General features: G+C 40.1%; 1 protein-coding gene across 3 annotated transcripts in view; it reads left to right on the plus strand.

Annotated features, from left to right (window-relative positions):
• The window catches only part of TTC27 (tetratricopeptide repeat domain 27), a 185,015-nt gene that overhangs the window by 11,581 nt on the left and 156,457 nt on the right, over positions 1-16,977 (plus strand). For all 3 annotated transcript variants that reach the window (XM_010809874.4, XM_005212535.5, NM_001075862.1), the window contains 4 exon segments: positions 1,212-1,389; positions 4,070-4,199; positions 10,746-10,886; positions 16,691-16,793. In XM_010809874.4, the coding sequence (XP_010808176.2) occupies positions 1,212-1,389; positions 4,070-4,199; positions 10,746-10,886; positions 16,691-16,793 (552 nt within the window).

Below are 16,977 nucleotides of genomic sequence, written 5' to 3' on the forward strand. Positions count from 1 at the left end.
TTTTCCCCGTCCAGGGGTTCTTTACCGTCTGAGCTCCCAGGGAAGCCCTCAGTAATAATGTCAATTATTTTTATAATCTCTTAACACTTATTCAGTCACTTAATCCTTATAATAGACATATAAAGTAGACAGTACTTTTGTTCCCTTTTTGCAGATGAAGAAATTTAAGTAAGTTGGTTAAGTAATTTATTCAAGGTCTCACAGCTGGTAAGTACAACAACTGAAATGAGGCAGCAAAGATGTAATCTTGTAAGCAAAGCACATTTACCAGAGAAATAAAGAGTTAAAAGGCACATTTACTACAGGGTTATAGGTACACGTTGTTGTAGGATTTAAGCTGGACCCAAAAGAGAAATATCAATTTAGGACTGTGTGTGTGTGTGTGTGAGAGAGAGTTTAACACAGTATATATGTGTAAGTGGGATGTGTGTGTGTGTACGCACACACGTGTTTGGGTGTTATATACAATAGGTGCTTCAGGTGAGAGGTAGTTTCTGAAGTCTGAGTCTGGAAGTCTTATGGAAGAAATCAAACTTGACCTGATTTTTGATCCGAGAGTAAAACTAGTAAGTGGAAAAGAGTTCCCCAGGAGGAAATCACCAGTGTAAAAGTGTGGAGGCAGGAATGTGCGTTTGCATATGGTTGGGCTTCCTTGGTGGCTCATAAACAGTAAAGAATCTGCCTGCAATGCAGGAGACCTGGGTTGGATCCCTGGGTCCGGAAGATTCCCTGGAGGAGGTAATGGCTACCCACTCCAGTATTCTTGCCTGGAGAATTCCATGGATAAAGGAGCCTGATGGGCTGCTGACCATGGGGTTGCAAAGAGTCGGACACTACTGAGTGGCTTATCACTTTCACTTTCATGGTGGGGGTAGTGGGAGCCAGATGGTAAAAGGAAATGTTCTAAGAAAACTTTTCTGTTCTCAGTAGGATTCCTTTTGAATTCTCAGCAGAAGGATGATGTTCGTTGCTGCTGCGGAATATTTTTTCTAGATCTAACTTCTGCCTTACTGCTCATGATATGGATGAACTTCTAATCCTAGGAGAAATGGTGGGAATTTGCACAGTGCTTTGTGATTAATTTATAGGAAGTGTTCTAGATATATACATTTTTTTTTTTTTTTGCATACTGAAATGGTAATAGTGTTACCCTTTGCAATATGAAAATAGTAGTTTTTTGGATTATTGTACAAATTTTCTTTCTATTACAGAGAGTGGATCTTTCCTACAATTGTTGCTAGAAGGGAACTACAAAGCCATATTGTTAAATTCATTGACTCAAAGTATTTTAAATTCAGCAACAATAACTGAAGAAAAGATTGACAGCTACCTAGAGAAGCAGATAGTAACATTCCTGGATGATTCAGCAGAATTGGACAAAATCAGAAGGTAGAATTTTATTTGAAATTTTCATGGAGAAATGAATTTTGAATACATTTGGTAGTGTCTTGACAGTATGTAAGGCACACTGACTTCTGCGGTTTTTGGAAAACCTGGCTTTACATTTAGTCAAGACTCTTGATGTACGTAATAATCTATGTAAAAGCTTCTGTCCAGAGGACCATCGAGAATGAAAAGGTAAAGTGGTATAGGATGTCAGAGGTTCATATATAACACTAAGTTATGACCAGGTGGTAGCTGCCAACCACTGAGCTTCCAGCTGCTTAGGTCTCATAGGTTTTAGCTATACTTAAGACTTCAGACCTTCTTTCCTTTTAACATGAAAGTGTACACTATCATCTGGTTATTTGTAGATTGCTGAGTGAGAATTGTAACTACTTTTATTATTTTTAGATTGTTACCTTTAATGTTTTTATTATGGAACCCTTGGTTTATCTTCTTCCATTGATGTTTATGTAATTTAATAGTATTTAGTATAAGGGATGGAGAAGGCAGTGGCACCCCAGTTCAGTACTCTTGCCTGGGAACTCCCATGGACGGAGGAGCCTGGTAGGCTGCAGTCCATGAGGTCTCAAAGAGTCGGACATGACTGAGCGACTTTACTTTTCACTTTCATGCCTTGGAGAAGGAAATGGCAACCCACTCCAGTGTTCTTGCCTGGAGAATCCCAGGGACGGGGGAGCCTGGTGGGCTGCCGTCTGTGGGGTCGCACAGAGTTGGACACGACTGAAGCGACTTTGAAGCAGCAGCAGTATAAGGGATAGTTGCACAGCAGTTAACCTAATTTTTTCAGTGGCTTATATTATACTCTTGTAAGTTTGTTAATATACCTTTCTTTTCTCTACTGTCTCTGGCAACCATGTTGTTTTAGTTTTCTTTGAAACATGCACGTTTGTTTTATCATAATTTGTAAGAAATGACTTCATTTTAGTTCTTGAACAAATCAACTACTGTGCTTGGTGTTGAGGTTGTAAAGATAAATAAAATGTAATCTGCATCTATTAGGAGTTTATAAAAGAATACTACTACAGACATTGTATTTTACTTAACAGATGTCGTTCATTTTCATTTTTCTGGCCGTCTGGTAGTTTTTCTTTGCTTTCGTGTCGGTCCTATTATTTTGCTATCAGGTGTCTGTGTGTTACCATAGCTTTGTGTGGTGACGTAAGAACACACGTGCATGCACAAATGCATTAAACACTGGTCGACTAGAACTCCTGCTTGTCACGTAGAGCTGAGAAGAGACATTTCAGTTACCTTATTTTGAGGTTATTTGAAAATTAAACTGTATTCTTAGCTCTTCTTGAGGATTTTGATTTTTAGTTATGACATTTATTAAGGCTTACATTAAGATCTTGCTGCACACCTGTTTCCCCAAGTTTCCTAAACTTCTAACTACAAACAGCCTCTATTCTTTCTTTGCTCTGCTCTCGATTGCACTGTGTCCAGAGCATTCTGGATACCATAGGCTCGTAGGTTTTATTTTATTTATTTTTTTCTTAAAGAATCTTCCTTTTTGAGGTAGGGCCTAGGGAATCTAGGAGGATTCTTGTAGCTTCATGCTGAAGAAAAAGTGAAAGCAGTCATCCTCTTCCTCCAACACTCCCTAGGCCCTACCGCAAAAAGGAAGCTTCTTTAAGAATTCCATGGACTGTATAGTCCACGGAGTCACAAAGAGTCGGACACAGCTGAGCGACTTTCACTTTCACTCGTGTCTTAATCTAAAGGTTGGCAAATTACCTCTGGTGGGTCAAGGCCAAAGTGCCTCAGAGTGTTGCTTACATTTTTAAAAAGGTTGGGGACAAAAGAAACACCTGTGACCTGTAAAGCCTAAAATGTTTTCTCCTTTACAGAATGAGTTTACCTACTTACTCCTGTCTTCAGCCAAAGTAGGATTGAAAAGAAATAGGTTCAAGTGCAATATCTAGGGTTTTTTGTTGTTGTTGTTGTTGTTGTTCTCATAGTTCGTAGTGCAGATCAATAAAATGTTTGGAAACAATTTTTTATTGACACTTTTCTTATGTATAAAATCAATTTTTCACCCAATGTCAGAGCTGTTAAATAGAATATAAGACAAAGTTCTCAGTATCTGATCAGGTCCTAAACCAGTGCTGTTCAAGAGAATGTTTGTGATGATGGAGATACTCTGTATCTGCTTTATCCAGTGTGGGAGCCAGTAGCCACGTTTGGCCATTGAGCACTTGAAATGTAGATAGTGTGACTGAGGGACTGAATTTTTAAATTGTATCTGTGTTTGGGTGCATACATAGTTGTGTCCAACTCTTTGCAGCCCCATGGACTGTAGCCCACGAGGCTCCTCTATCCCTGGAATTTTCCAGGCAAGAATATTGGGTTGCCATTTCTTTCTCCAGGGGATCTTCCTGACCCAGGGATAGAACTCACATCTCTGGTGTCTCCTGCCTTGGCAGGTGGATTCTTTACCACTAGCACCACCTGGGAATTATTTTAAAGAGCCATATGTGACTCAAGGTGACTGTGTTGGACTTTGCAGACCTAAACTGTAGATTTCAAAAAATTTCTTTGTAATACTCTCAGATAATGTCAATGTTGATATCTTACATTTTTATTAATAACACTGAAATGAAATAGTAGTGTATTTGTGGTTATACATAATGGTTTATGTTTATTTCTTTATTCTTATATGCAGACAACAGAAGATACTCCTACTTGGTGTAAGCAGTTTGCAACTTTTTGTTCAGAGTAACTGGACGGGCCCTCTTGTTGATTTACACCCTCAGGATTTTTTGCCATCTGTTTTGTTTCAGCAGTTCAGTGAGGTACGCTTCTTGGAAATGTCATATGTAGGTATTATTGTGTTTATTCTTTAGAAATGGATCTTTATAAGCCAGAGTTAATAGTAGGTAAGAGAGAAACATGACTTCGTGGCTTGTACAGAACCTACTAAGAATACTTGTTCATTGATCAGAGTTTCATGTAATTCAGAAGTTCCGGTGTCAGTCTCAAACTCCTCTTCAAACGCTCCTCATTTTATGGAGCTCTGTTAGCTGCTCTGTTTATTAAAGAATGGACAGCTGCACCAGTCCTCCAGCTGCATATTTTACCACAGCTACACAAAGATACTTTCTGAAGAAGTAGAAAGTCTGGAGATCTGTTTAATTTTGTTGCAGAAAAGTTTTGCAGCTGTGCTTAGAACAGTTCCTGGGGAGGTTTCCTTTGTGTCACAGATACACTTATTTGTATGTACTTAGAGTGTGTGCCTCGGAGATGCCCCATGGTGATAATGAGTCTTAATATCCGTGTATGGAGATAATGTTACTCACCTGCATCCATAGGTCATCAGTACGGCTTGCAGTTTGAACACCTCAGTTGTGTTTGAGCACATGTACCCAGGGCTTGGGGGAATGTAACCTGCCCTAAGAAGAAGAATGGTAACTGAGTTATCCAGCCACCTCAGAGGACTGGAGCATAACTGTTAATAACTCAGCCTGGAAAAAGGGCACCTTAACATCCAGAACTTACGCAGTCAAAAAGACCTGTTTACTGTTTCCTGTTTTCTCAGAATTAGAAATAGCTGATGAAAGGGGAATGGAGTTGTTAGAAATCAGTGTTAATAATTTGATGAGAATCACAAAGCAGTCATAATCTGAAGCCATGGCAGTTGTAGCTGTACAGTCAGTTTACTGAGTCATAATGTTATATTGTGATAGAATAACTAAGATTCATAGTGCTGGCTCGAAATCATTACTGAAACGTTAAAAGCCCTTGCATATTTTATGTCTAAGAAGGGAATTTAATCTATACCTTACAAAAGTTTTCATCCAAGATGATTACAAGTAAAATCCCCAAGATTTTGACACTTAAAGAGATGCTTTGATTATCCAGGAGTTTATGTATATGGAACATCTCACTTCCTCTTTGTGTATGAAACACTTTCTGGCCTCTGTTGCTGCCCAGTGCAGGGTAGAAACCTACCAGACAAGGTTGCAGATACTTACTGAGCACTGATGTGTGGTTGGAGTGGTGCTTCATTCCCATGTGTTGTATCAGTTTGACATTTTCTGTTGATGAGAAGACGGAAGCTGACAGTGGTAAGAGAAACTTGCAGAGGCTTTATAGCTGGGGGATTGGAACCCATGTTTTCTGGGTCCAAATCCAGTACTCTTTCTGCTGTGCTAGTGTGGAAGCACCTGTGGAGTCAGATAGCAATTCAGACAGTGCAGAAATGGGTTACATGAGAGAGTCAAACTGTAAGAAGCATTGAAATGAATAAGACATGTGAGGAAAGTGATTTTTGTCTGAGAAGACCTTTTAGTCAAGAGTGGACCTTGAGGTAGAACCTGAAGGGTGATGAGGGCAATGGATCAGTAGAGAAGAGGAGGAAATACGTTCTAGATGCAGTCACATGAGCACAAATTTAGAGGACAGAGCAGTAGGTGTTTGTGAGGGCTGTTTGAGGGGCTGCTTTGAGCCTGTTGGGGCAGCAGTAAAAGATGGGGCTCAGGCCACATCGTAGGAAATTTTCATTAAGACCTTGATTTTAATCTTTTTAGTATAAGTACATCTTACTCTCAATAAACATACCAGATGTGTGCAGTTTAAATAATAAAACATCTTTGTTTCCACCACCTGGCTTGAGAGAGGGAACATCACCAGCCTTGGAGAATGGAACTTTCTGACTGCTCTTGCTTAGGTGTTGAGCCCCTTTGCCATTGGGGTGGCTCTGTGGGCCCAGGGCTGGGAGAGCCTTGGAACTGGTCTCGTCTGGCTTAGCAGCCTCTCTAGCTACCTGGTGTGCAAATCATAGCATCTTCTGCATGTGCTCTGACTTGGAAAAGCATTAGAAGGTCTCCTGTGTGTGCTTCTTGGTGACATCCCCAGCCCCCTTTCTCATGAAACACTCATGAATTTGATGTTAACATTCCATTGCTTTCTTCATAGTTTTAGCACTTACATATATATGTATTCTCAGAAAACATATTGTTTAGTTTTGCCACTTTCTGAACTTTATATAAGTTAAATAAGCAGGGTGACAATATACAGCCTTGACGTACTCCTTTCCTGATTTGGAACCAGTCTGTTGTTCCATGTCCAGTTCTAACTGTTCCTTCTTGACCTGCATACAGATTTCTCAGGAGGCAGGTCAGGTGGTCTGGTATTCCCATCTCTTGAGGAATTTTCCGCAGCTTGTTGTGATCCACACAGTCAAAGGCTTTGGCATAGTCAATAAATAAGTAAATAAAGCTTATTTAACTTATATGCAGAGTACATCAGGAGAAATGCTGGACTGGATGAGGCACAAACTAGAATCTCGATTGCCAGGAGAAATACCAATAACCTCAGATATGCAGATGACACCACCCTTATGGCAGAAAGTGAAGAGGAACTAAAAAGCCTTTTGATGAAAATGAAAGAGGAGAGTGAAAAAGTTGGCTTAAAACTCAACATTCAGAAAACTAAGATCATGGCATCTGGTTCCATTACTTCATGGCAGATAGATGGGGAAACAGTGGAAACAGTGACAGACTTTATCTTTTTGGGCTCCAAAATCACTGTAGATGGTGACTGTAGCTATGAAATTAAAAGATGCTTGCTCCTTGGAAGGAAAGTTATGACCAACCTAGACAGTTTATTAAAAAGCAGAGACATTACTTTGCCAACAAAGGTCCATCTAGTCAAGGCTATGGTTTTTCCAGTGGTCAGGTATGGATGTGAGAGTTGGACTATAAAGAAAGCTGAGCACCAAAGAATTGATGCTTTTGAACTGTGGTGTTGGAGAAGACTTTTGAGAGTCCCTTGGACTGCAAGGAGATCCAACCAGTCTATTCTAAAGGAAATCAGTCCTGAATATTCATTGGAAGGACTGATGTTGAAGCTGAAACTCCAATACTTTGGCCACCTGATATGAAGAACTGACTCATTTAAAAAGACCCCGATGCTGGGAAAGATTGAAGGCAGGAGAAGAAGGGGTTGATGAGGATGAGATGGTTGGACGACATCACCAACTCAGTGGCCATGAGTTTGAGTAAACTCCAGGAGTTGGTGATGGACAGGGAGGCCTGGCATGCTGCAGTCCATGGGGTTGCAAAGAGTTGGACACGACTGAATGACTGAACTGAACTTTATATAAATGAAATAAATTGTGTTCTGTGACTTGCTTTGCTTAGACGTATATTTTTGGTATTATAAACTATTCATTTTTACTGTTGCATAGTATTCCAATTGTATGAATGGACCACAATTTATATATCGATTCTACTTTTGATGGCCACATGGGGTGTTTCCGTTTTTGGTAGTATATTATGTACCATGCTGTTGGGAACACATCTTCTGGGAATCATTTGTAAGAGTTCCCAAGCACAGCAAAACTTAAAAAAGGATAATGTTTGGTACAATGAGCTAAATGAAGGAGGCTGTTTTTACTGCCTGCCCCCTTCCTAGGGCTATAGTTAGGCACCCTGAGGGCTGAGAGGACTGATGTTTTACCACACTTGTAAATGCTTCCCAGGACTGAGTTGGGAAGCTCTGCTGAGGGCAGGTATCCATGAATGGAACTGCTGTGCTCTAGGGTATATGCATGTTCAACTCTTCTTACTGTGTCAGGTTGTCTTGGAGAGAATTATTCAGTTTATACTCTTTATCAGCAATCTGAGAATTTGGAAGATGGAGTTGAAGTTTTAAAATTGGGGAGTGGCATATCAGTATTTTCCAGCTGTCATTTTCCTGTGCTTATTGATGTTTCATAGTTCCTGTGAGGACAGATATTTGTGAATATACTTCATGGTGTTGGAGTATAGTCATCAAAGCCAAGTTAATTTTCCCTGCCTCCAATGTATGGAGGCACAAGTTGACATTTTTAGCACTGCTGTGTGACGGCTGGTCTAACCAGCCTCGGGATAGCACTGAAGCTTAGCGTCTGAGTAATTCCCTCTCACACATAAAAGTTGATCTTCTAGTAAACTGGTTTTATATCAGATGTATCTCAGGCTTCCAGATGTTGACTTTTCTTCACTGTTCTGATTAATAAGTATTTTTATATGTCTTATGCTCTCTTGACTGAGGAGTTGTTGCTAAGGGACTTATAACTTTCATTTTATCTGTTTTCATTGAAAATATAAACAGTCCTCTTTCAAATTCAGCCATTTTTCCAAACCTCTGTAAGCATGGTTAGAGCTTGGTTGGAATATCAGTGTTAGATCACAGGAGTAGATAGAGACTGCTTCACTTAAGCAGAAGATAGAAAAGCATTCAATTTTTTGATAATAGTGATGCAAAATAACTTTGGCAAAAGAAATTTGTTTGTTTATTCATGCATTCACTCCTTTACTTATTTATTATTTGCCGTGTTAATGACATTTTCTGAGAACTTAAAGAGGAGAAGGTTTAGCAACCAACCTCTGACTTTGAGTATCAGAGGAAATGAGATCCAAGTAGTGTATCATGGAGTATCTCTTTGTGTAATTTTCTGTTTGTTGCCCTGTTAAGTCACCTGTTTGTTATCTTTAAGGATTTCATTAGAAGATAGTGATCTAAATTTGTGCTACAACAGGTAGATGTCTTTTTTGTCTCAGTGTGATTAGAAAAGGATTCTTTTTCTTAAAGTCATGTCTTGTACTTCACCAGTTTGGTTGGGATGCTAGGAAATAAAGATTGTTAAGTCCACCTAAAAGGCAGGATGATTCGGTGAGGCTTCAGGTCCAGCTTGGGCGTGTGAGGCAGGGTCTTCTCTCCAGTCCGTAAGCGGTAGCCTTGCTGGTGCAATTGGTACCTCCACTTGGAGGTCTTGCAGGGAACCTCAGACTCATTGTGTCCACCCTGGATTCGTGGTGAGGTTCTTCTCCAGACCAGGTCCTCTTCTGTGTCTGTGTCTTGGTTGCTTACACCCCCATCCTGCAGTTGTCCCAGTCGGAAGGCTGGCAGTGATCCCGGCCCTGTCCTGGAGGACTGCCTTGTGCTTGGCCCAGGTCTGAGGGGAAGGTAGCGTGAGATGGTAGGAGGAATACTGGCTTGGGAGTTGGAAAGCCTGGCCTATAATCTCTGTTCAGACCCTAACTTTGGTGTGATTTTAGACTGAACTTAACTTTTTTTGTTTTGTTTTCTTCTGAGATTGAGGCAGTTGTAATACTTCAGAATAGTTCCTTGATTATTGAACTTGAAAAAAAAAATTCATTCTACCCTCAGTGTAGGTTAACAGTAAGCTTTATTGGTGGTTTGCTGGTGGTCATTCACATTGTCTTTATTCCTCAAGTACACTTTTCAGTGATGATGAAGGGGCTGTTCCTTCTGTACCTTTATTTAATGTTTTTATAAAGCAGGGATTCCCTGGTGGCTTAGAGGTTAAAGTGTCTGCCCACAATGTGGGAGACCTGGGTTCAATCCCTGGGTCGGGAAGATTCCCTGGAGAAGGAAATGGCAACCCAGTCCAGTATTCTTGCCTGGAGAATCCCATGGGCGGAGGAGCCTGGCGGTCTACAGTCCACGGGGTTGCGAAGAGTCAGACATGACTGAGCGACTTCACTTTCACATAAAGCATTGAGCCTGGCACTGGCATCACTTGGATTATTTAATCCTTACAAGAAACGTGTGAGGTGTAGGTTCTGTTATTTGATTTTATAATTGAGGAAGCTGAGGCTCAGTTAAAAGAAATCTGCCTATGCCCACAAACTAATAAACAGTAAAAGGACTCCATCCTGTGTCGGTGACTTAGAGCCTGTTTTCCTGATGTTGAGCATTCCTGCTGTTGATTTTGTGGCAACTGTCAAAATTATTCAGCCCACATTTTAAAAACATGAGTGTCTGGTCCAGTGTAGAAAATCTGTTCAGTTGAGAACTGGGTTTTTCAGAGACCTTCCTGTTGGGCAGGCTCTGTTCACGTCGGTCCGTGATTGTATGCCTACTCAGCATCTGATATGCAAGACTTTGTTGTTCTTTGGCCTGAGAGTAATTAAGGGGCAGCTGTGGTTTGTAACGACATTAGCTGACTGGTGAAGCGTATATGAAATGTAGGTGTTTAATATGAATACTTTCACATAGAGATGGCTTTACTGAGAAAACACTTTGTTGTAAGTAAGTCTGTAAGATAATGGTGCCTCTTCAATAGTAGCATTTTCTTGATTGTTCTGTTCCTCTAAAATATAAGCAGATGGGTGGTCATTGATCAGGGCAGGCTGGAGTTGTAGATCTCTAAAGGCATTTATAATATTAGGACTTGGTCCAGTGCCAGTTGCTGTGTAATAGATAAATGATTGTGTTTCAGAACTGAGTAACTGGGAATTATGTATCCTTTTAAGACATACAAAGGTTAACTTTTTTCTAAATTATTTGAACTTATATATATATATATATATTTTTTTTTTTTTTTTCAGATCAAAGCGCTGGATGCGTTTCTTCTGAGTCTGCTCGTTCTAGATGGTGAATCAATCTACAGCCTGACCACAAAGCCTATCCTGCTGTTATTAGCAAGAATTATCTTAGTGAATATAAGACATAAACTGACAGCTATTCAGGTAAAGAAAGAAAAGGAGCCAGGAGATTCAGACCCAGGTGTGGCTTTTGTGCTGATTAGCATCAGACTTTGGGTGTGATGCTGACAATGTCTTGGTATATTTATTTTCTAAGTCTTCCTTAGGTATTTAATTTAATCTCCCCTAATGAGATTAGTATAAAATGAAACATTGTCTTTTTAATAGAATTGTATATATGTGTTGTATGTATGTATGCATGTGTATAAGTGTTCATTCTCTGAATCTTAAAACTGGGTTTAGAAACATACATCACAGTCTTTTATGAATTTCATGTAAGGATAATGAGCAGTAGCCAGAAGCATGCATAACACATATAGATCAGATCAGATCAGATCAGTCGCTCAGTCCTGTCCGACTCTTTGCGACCCCATGAATCGCAGCACGCCAGGCCTCCCTGTCCATCACCAACTCCCGGAGTTCACCCAGACTCATGTCCATCGAGTCAGTGATGCCATCCAGCCATCATCCTCTGTCGTCCCCTTCTCCTCCTGCCCCCAATCCCTCCCAGCATCAGAGTCTTTTCCAATGAGTCAACTCTTTGCACGAGGTGGCCAAAGTACTGGAATTTCAGCTTTAGCATCATTTCTTCCGAAGAAATCCCAGGACTGATCTCCTTTAGAATGGACTGGTTGGATCTCCTTGCAGTCCAAGGGGCTCTCTAGAGTCTTCTCCAACACCACAGTTCAAAAGCATCAATTCTTCGGCACTCAGCCTTCTTCACAGTCCAACTCTCACATCCATACATGACCACAGGAAAAACCATAGCCTTGACTAGACGAACCTTTGTTGGCAAAGTAATGTCTCTGCTTTTGAATATGCTATCTAGGTTGGTCATAACTTTCCTTCCAAGGAGTAAGCGTCTTTTAATTTCATGGCTGCAGTCACCATCTGTAGTGATTTTGGAGCCCAGAAAAATAAAATCTGACACTGTTTCCACTGTTTCCCCATCTATTTCCCATGAAGTGGTGGGACTGGATGCCATGATCTTCGTTTTCTGAATGTTGAGCTTTAAGCCAACTTTTTCACTCTCCGCTTTAACTTTCATCAAGAGGCTTTTTAGTTCCTCTTCACTTTCTGCCATAAGGGTGGTGTCATCTTGCATATCTGAGGTTATTGATATTTCTCCCGGCAATCTTGATTCCAGTTTGTGTTTCTTCCAGTCCAGCGTTTCTCATGACGTACTCTGTATAGAAGTTAAATAAACAGGGTGACAATATACAGCCTTGACATATTTCCTATTTGGAACCAGTCTGTTGTTCCATGTCCAGTTCTAACTGTTGCTTCCTGACCTGCATACAAATTTCTCAAGAGGCAGGTCAGCTGGTCTGGTATTCCCATCTCTTTCAGAATTTTCCACAGTTGATTGTGATCCACACAGTCAAAGGCTTTGGCATAGTCAATAAAGCAGAAATAGATGCTTTTCTGGAACTCTCTTGCTTTTTCCATGATCCAGTGGATGTTGGCAATTTGATCTCTGGTTCCTCTGCCTTTTCTAAAACCAGCTTGAACATCAGGAAGTTCACAGTTCACATATTGCTGAAGCCTGGCTTGGAGAATTTTGAGCATTACTTTACTAGTGTGTGAGATGAGTGCAATTGTGTGGTAGATTGAGCATTCTTTGGCATTGCCTTTCTTTGGGATTGGAATGAAAACTGACCTTTTCCAGTCCTGTGGCCACTGCTGAATTTTCCAAATTTGCTGGCATATTGGGTGCAGCATTTTCACAGCATCATCTTTTAGAATTTGGAATAGCTCAACTAGAATTCCATCACCTCCGCTAGCTTTGTTCGTAGTGATGCTTTCTAAGGCCCACTTGAGTTCACATTCCAGGATGTCTGGCTCTAGGTCAGTGATCACACCATCATGAATATCTGGGTCATGAAGATCTTTTTTGTTCAGTTCTTCTGTGTATTCTTGCCACCTCTTCTTAATGTCTTCTGCTTCTGTTAGGTCCATACCATTTCTGTCCTTTATCGAGCCCGTCTTTGCATGAAATGTTCCTTTGGTATCTCTGATTTTCTTAAAGATGATCCCTAGTCTTTCCCATTCTGTTGTTTTCCTCTATTTCTTTGCATTGATCGCTGAAGAAGGCTTTCTTATCTCTTCTTGCTATTCTTTGGAACTCTGCATTCAGATGCTTATATCTTTCCTTTTCTCCTTTGCCTTCGCTTCTCTTCTTTTCACAGCTATTTGTAAGGCCTCCCCAGATAGCCATTTTGCTTTTTTGCATTTCTTTTCCACGGGGATGGTCTTGATCCCTGTCTCCTGTACAATGTCACAAACCTCCGTCCATAGTTCATCAGGCACTCTGTCTATCAGATCTAGGCCCTTAAATCTATTTCTCACTTCCACTGTATAATCATAAGGGATTTGATTTAGGTCATACCTGAATGGTCTAGTGGTTTTCCCTACTTTCTTCAATTTAAGTCTGAATAGCACTTACAGTAGATCTTATTTACTATTACTTTTCTTGGCTCATGTCCTGCATTGATTGATATTTGGGTTGGGTATAGTAGAGCATTTGTTCAATATCCATTGTATGGTTTCTCTAGGGTACATAGAAATTAGTGAGAAAAGCTAATATGCAGTAGGAGGTGATAAAAACCACAAGAGAGCATTGAAGAAAGCCCTTGAGGTGTGCTGGTTCTCTTGCAGCTTCTCAGCTGTGTGCAGCTGACTCTTCAGTCTGCCTTGCAGTGTGAAAGCAGCTGCAGATACTATGTGAATGGGTGTGACTGTATACCAATAAAGCTTTATTTACGGACATTGACATTTACATCTCATATACTTTCACATGTCACAAAATTTTCTCTTCTTTCAAAATTGTAAGGACTAGTCTTGATTTGGGGCTAAAGGAACACAGGTGGCGGACTGTTTCTGCCCCACAGGATGGAAGCTTCCTGATTCCTATCCTGCTTGTTGCAACTTAGGCATGTAGACCTTGTATTGCCAGAAATAGTAAATCTAAATTTTATGTGAGATCTCCCAGTTTCCAAGTGTTGGCCGAAAAAGTTTAAGAAATAATATTTCTAGGGATAAAATGGGGACTTGGTCTGTACTGTATAAGGGCTTGTTTTCCTGAGCATTTAAGTTGAGGCAAAGAAGAGGTAAAAAGGTAATCATGCCTCTTTCAGCAACTCTCATGAGAGCCAGAAGGTTTGGAATCAGTTGTACCAGAAGGGTTTTTACTTGATGGATTTCAGTGTATACTAGCAGATATAAGGCCTTATCTTTGATCTTTTAAGTGATGTTAGTTTGAATAAAAAAATGTTTTTCCAAGTTGATTTGAGTTAAATAATCTTATAGACTGAGTAGTACTTGAGCCTAAAGAAAGTATCATCAAGACATGAGGTTGCTAAATGGTATCATTTTCTTTCTGGTGAGACTAATGGTCATTAATGAGTTAGTGATACAGTTTTCTTGATGGAAAACTTTCATCAGCATGCATATTAAGCAGGAATGTATCAGGTTGATTTTTTATTAAAAATAAAAATTATTTTTGTGAAACAATAAAAGAAGATGATTTTCCCCACCCCCTAGTCTGTAAAGTATATAGACCATTATTAGTAATTTGTTAACGTTGAGTAAAAGGAATTTTGGCTTTGGAATCAGACCGGAGACCCTTAGGCCAGTGAATTACTCTGAATATCAGTTTCCTCATTTATAAAGTGGACTTGAGTTGGCAAGCAGTTACTGGGTTTCTTTTGAGTACACTCATGCGCCTTGCCTTCTAGAAGGTTATTCACTAGTATGACTTGTCAATCAGAACAAGTAATAAGTGCACTAGTCAGAAGATAGGATCTGGGAACTGTCTAAAGCAAGACTTCAAGTTTCCTTTTTCATCAATGCCTCAGATTTTCTATTAAGTGATTCTTAACAGATAGAAAAAGGTACTTTTATTTTCTAGTAAAAAAAAATAGATCATGCTTTCTTTCTTTGCTTCACACTCCCCCTTCTCCCATGTGAAGATTTTCGATTAAAGAGTTAGTTTATAGATCTGATTTTTAAGAGCTGAGCATCATAAGTTGTATTTTTTTAATTAATCATTTATTTATTGACAAACAACCCTTGGTGGTTTAGTCACTAAGTTGTGTCTGACTCTTGTGACCCCATGGACTGTAGCCTGCCAGGCTCCTCTGTCCATGGGATTCTCCAGGCAAGAATACTGGAGTGGTTTGCCGTTTCCTTCTCCATATATGTTTTTTAACAGGGCAGTCTGTTTGACTGGATCTATCTTAATTTCCATGTCTAGAAAAGGAAAGAATATGTTGCCAGACCTGACTCACTTACTGCTGACAGCAGATAAGGACAGATAATTGGAATATAGACTGACTTCATTAGCTTAGTGATAGCAAAAGAATGAAAATGAGGCAACAACTCAGGGAATTACATTAAAAATGATGTGAAACTTCTTTCTATTAGATAATTCTACCTTTCGTTTCCTTACATGGCCTGAGGAAATAGCATTAGTAATTAGAAAAGATTTTTTTTTTTCATTTGTGATTTTATCATTGTTGCAACAGTTGTGTGTAGCAGTTTAGAAGGGAAACAGGCAGTTTTACCCCTTGATCAAATTAAGAAATTAAATTCAAGTAACAGAAAATGCTTTTGGTAATTAAGCATGATTTCCAGTTAGTAGTTATTGCTATAAAAGAAAAAATTTTTCACACCTTTGGGCAATATAATTCAAAGTAACATAGTTATAACTAATTTAGATGATTCAATGCATGATCATACTTGGTAATTTAATGAGCCTATCAAAAATAGTTAATACTTCTTATTTGCACACACACACATATGTATAGAGGAAGAGCCTAGAGGAATATAAACCTTTGTCATGGATTTTTCTGGGGAAGGAGGATGGTGCTAAGGCAGCAGAAGAGAGACTTTTCATCTTCACTGTGTGTGCTTCTGTATCGGCTTGTTGTTTAATCAGGATGTGTTGAAAAGTAAGACTGAGCACCAGAGAACTGAGAAAAGGCTACTGTGCTGTCAGCCTGTGCATTAGTCAAGACAGTGTATAAAATGCGGTCTCCACCCTCCAAACTATAAGGACAGGTACTTACACACTTGAAAAACACGAGCTCTCCAGTCTGGTGCTAACCTCTAGGCACAGTGTGGAAGTGAGAGACCAGTGTGTGCCCTAGTCTCTTCTCTGGGAGAAGAGATTTCGTGGAAGAGAGAGTGGCAGAGGTCTTCCCAGTTTGGGGAATAATCTGAACCCAGGCTATTTCTTACCTCGTAGCGTGCACAGCATGCATTGCTTCAAGGAGGATACAGGGATAAGTGAAGCATGGTTCCTCATCTTGCTGGCTAGCTGGCTGACAACACTGAAAACTAGGATGACATACACGAGTATGCTGGGGTGCATTTGCAAAGGGAGGTGGAAAACACATGCTGGAAGCTGAGACAAGGGAAGAATCACCCCACAGGAGGTTCTAGTGGGGGGCCTCCCAGGACGGTGGGTGTTGGATCATAGTGCTGGTAGAGCGCTGTAGCAGAGTCGGGTGATGACAGTAGGCATTTTAAAGGAGGAAATGGGAAGTTGAAAATGATGTCAGGAAGCCCAGCTGGCTTTGAATGCACGGAGGAGAGATGTTGTTCTTGTGGAAGACAGGGCACTGGATTTGCTGTTATTACTGAAGATGTAGCCGTGAGTGGGTAAGCTTCCTGAAGAGTGAACTTAATCTCACAAATGTAAAAAAATTCTAAAAGTTGATTTAATGTAAAATTTTTTTCCAAAGGGTCCTTTTATTTCAGCTTACGTTGGTATTTCCTTTTTCTAGAGCTTGCCATGGTGGACGTTGAGATGTGTGAATATTCACCAGCAGCTGCTTGAGGAGCGCTCACCTCAGCTTTTTGCTCTTGCTGAAGACTGCATCGATCAAGGTATGCTGCAGATTTTGTCTGCATTGAGCATGTAACTCTGTTCTGTTTTCTTGGCTGAGACTTTCCTTTTTCATTTATTGCTTGACAGCATATGGTAACTTTTTGTCTGAGGTTGCTTCTCCACTCTTTCTGAATTTGGACTATCACAAATTATTAGGATGTCAGATTATAGGATTTCTTTTTT

The sequence above is a fragment of the Bos taurus genome, chromosome 11 (genome assembly GCF_002263795.3).
Source record: "Bos taurus isolate L1 Dominette 01449 registration number 42190680 breed Hereford chromosome 11, ARS-UCD2.0, whole genome shotgun sequence".
In the NCBI taxonomy this organism is placed as follows: domain Eukaryota; kingdom Metazoa; phylum Chordata; class Mammalia; order Artiodactyla; family Bovidae; genus Bos; species Bos taurus.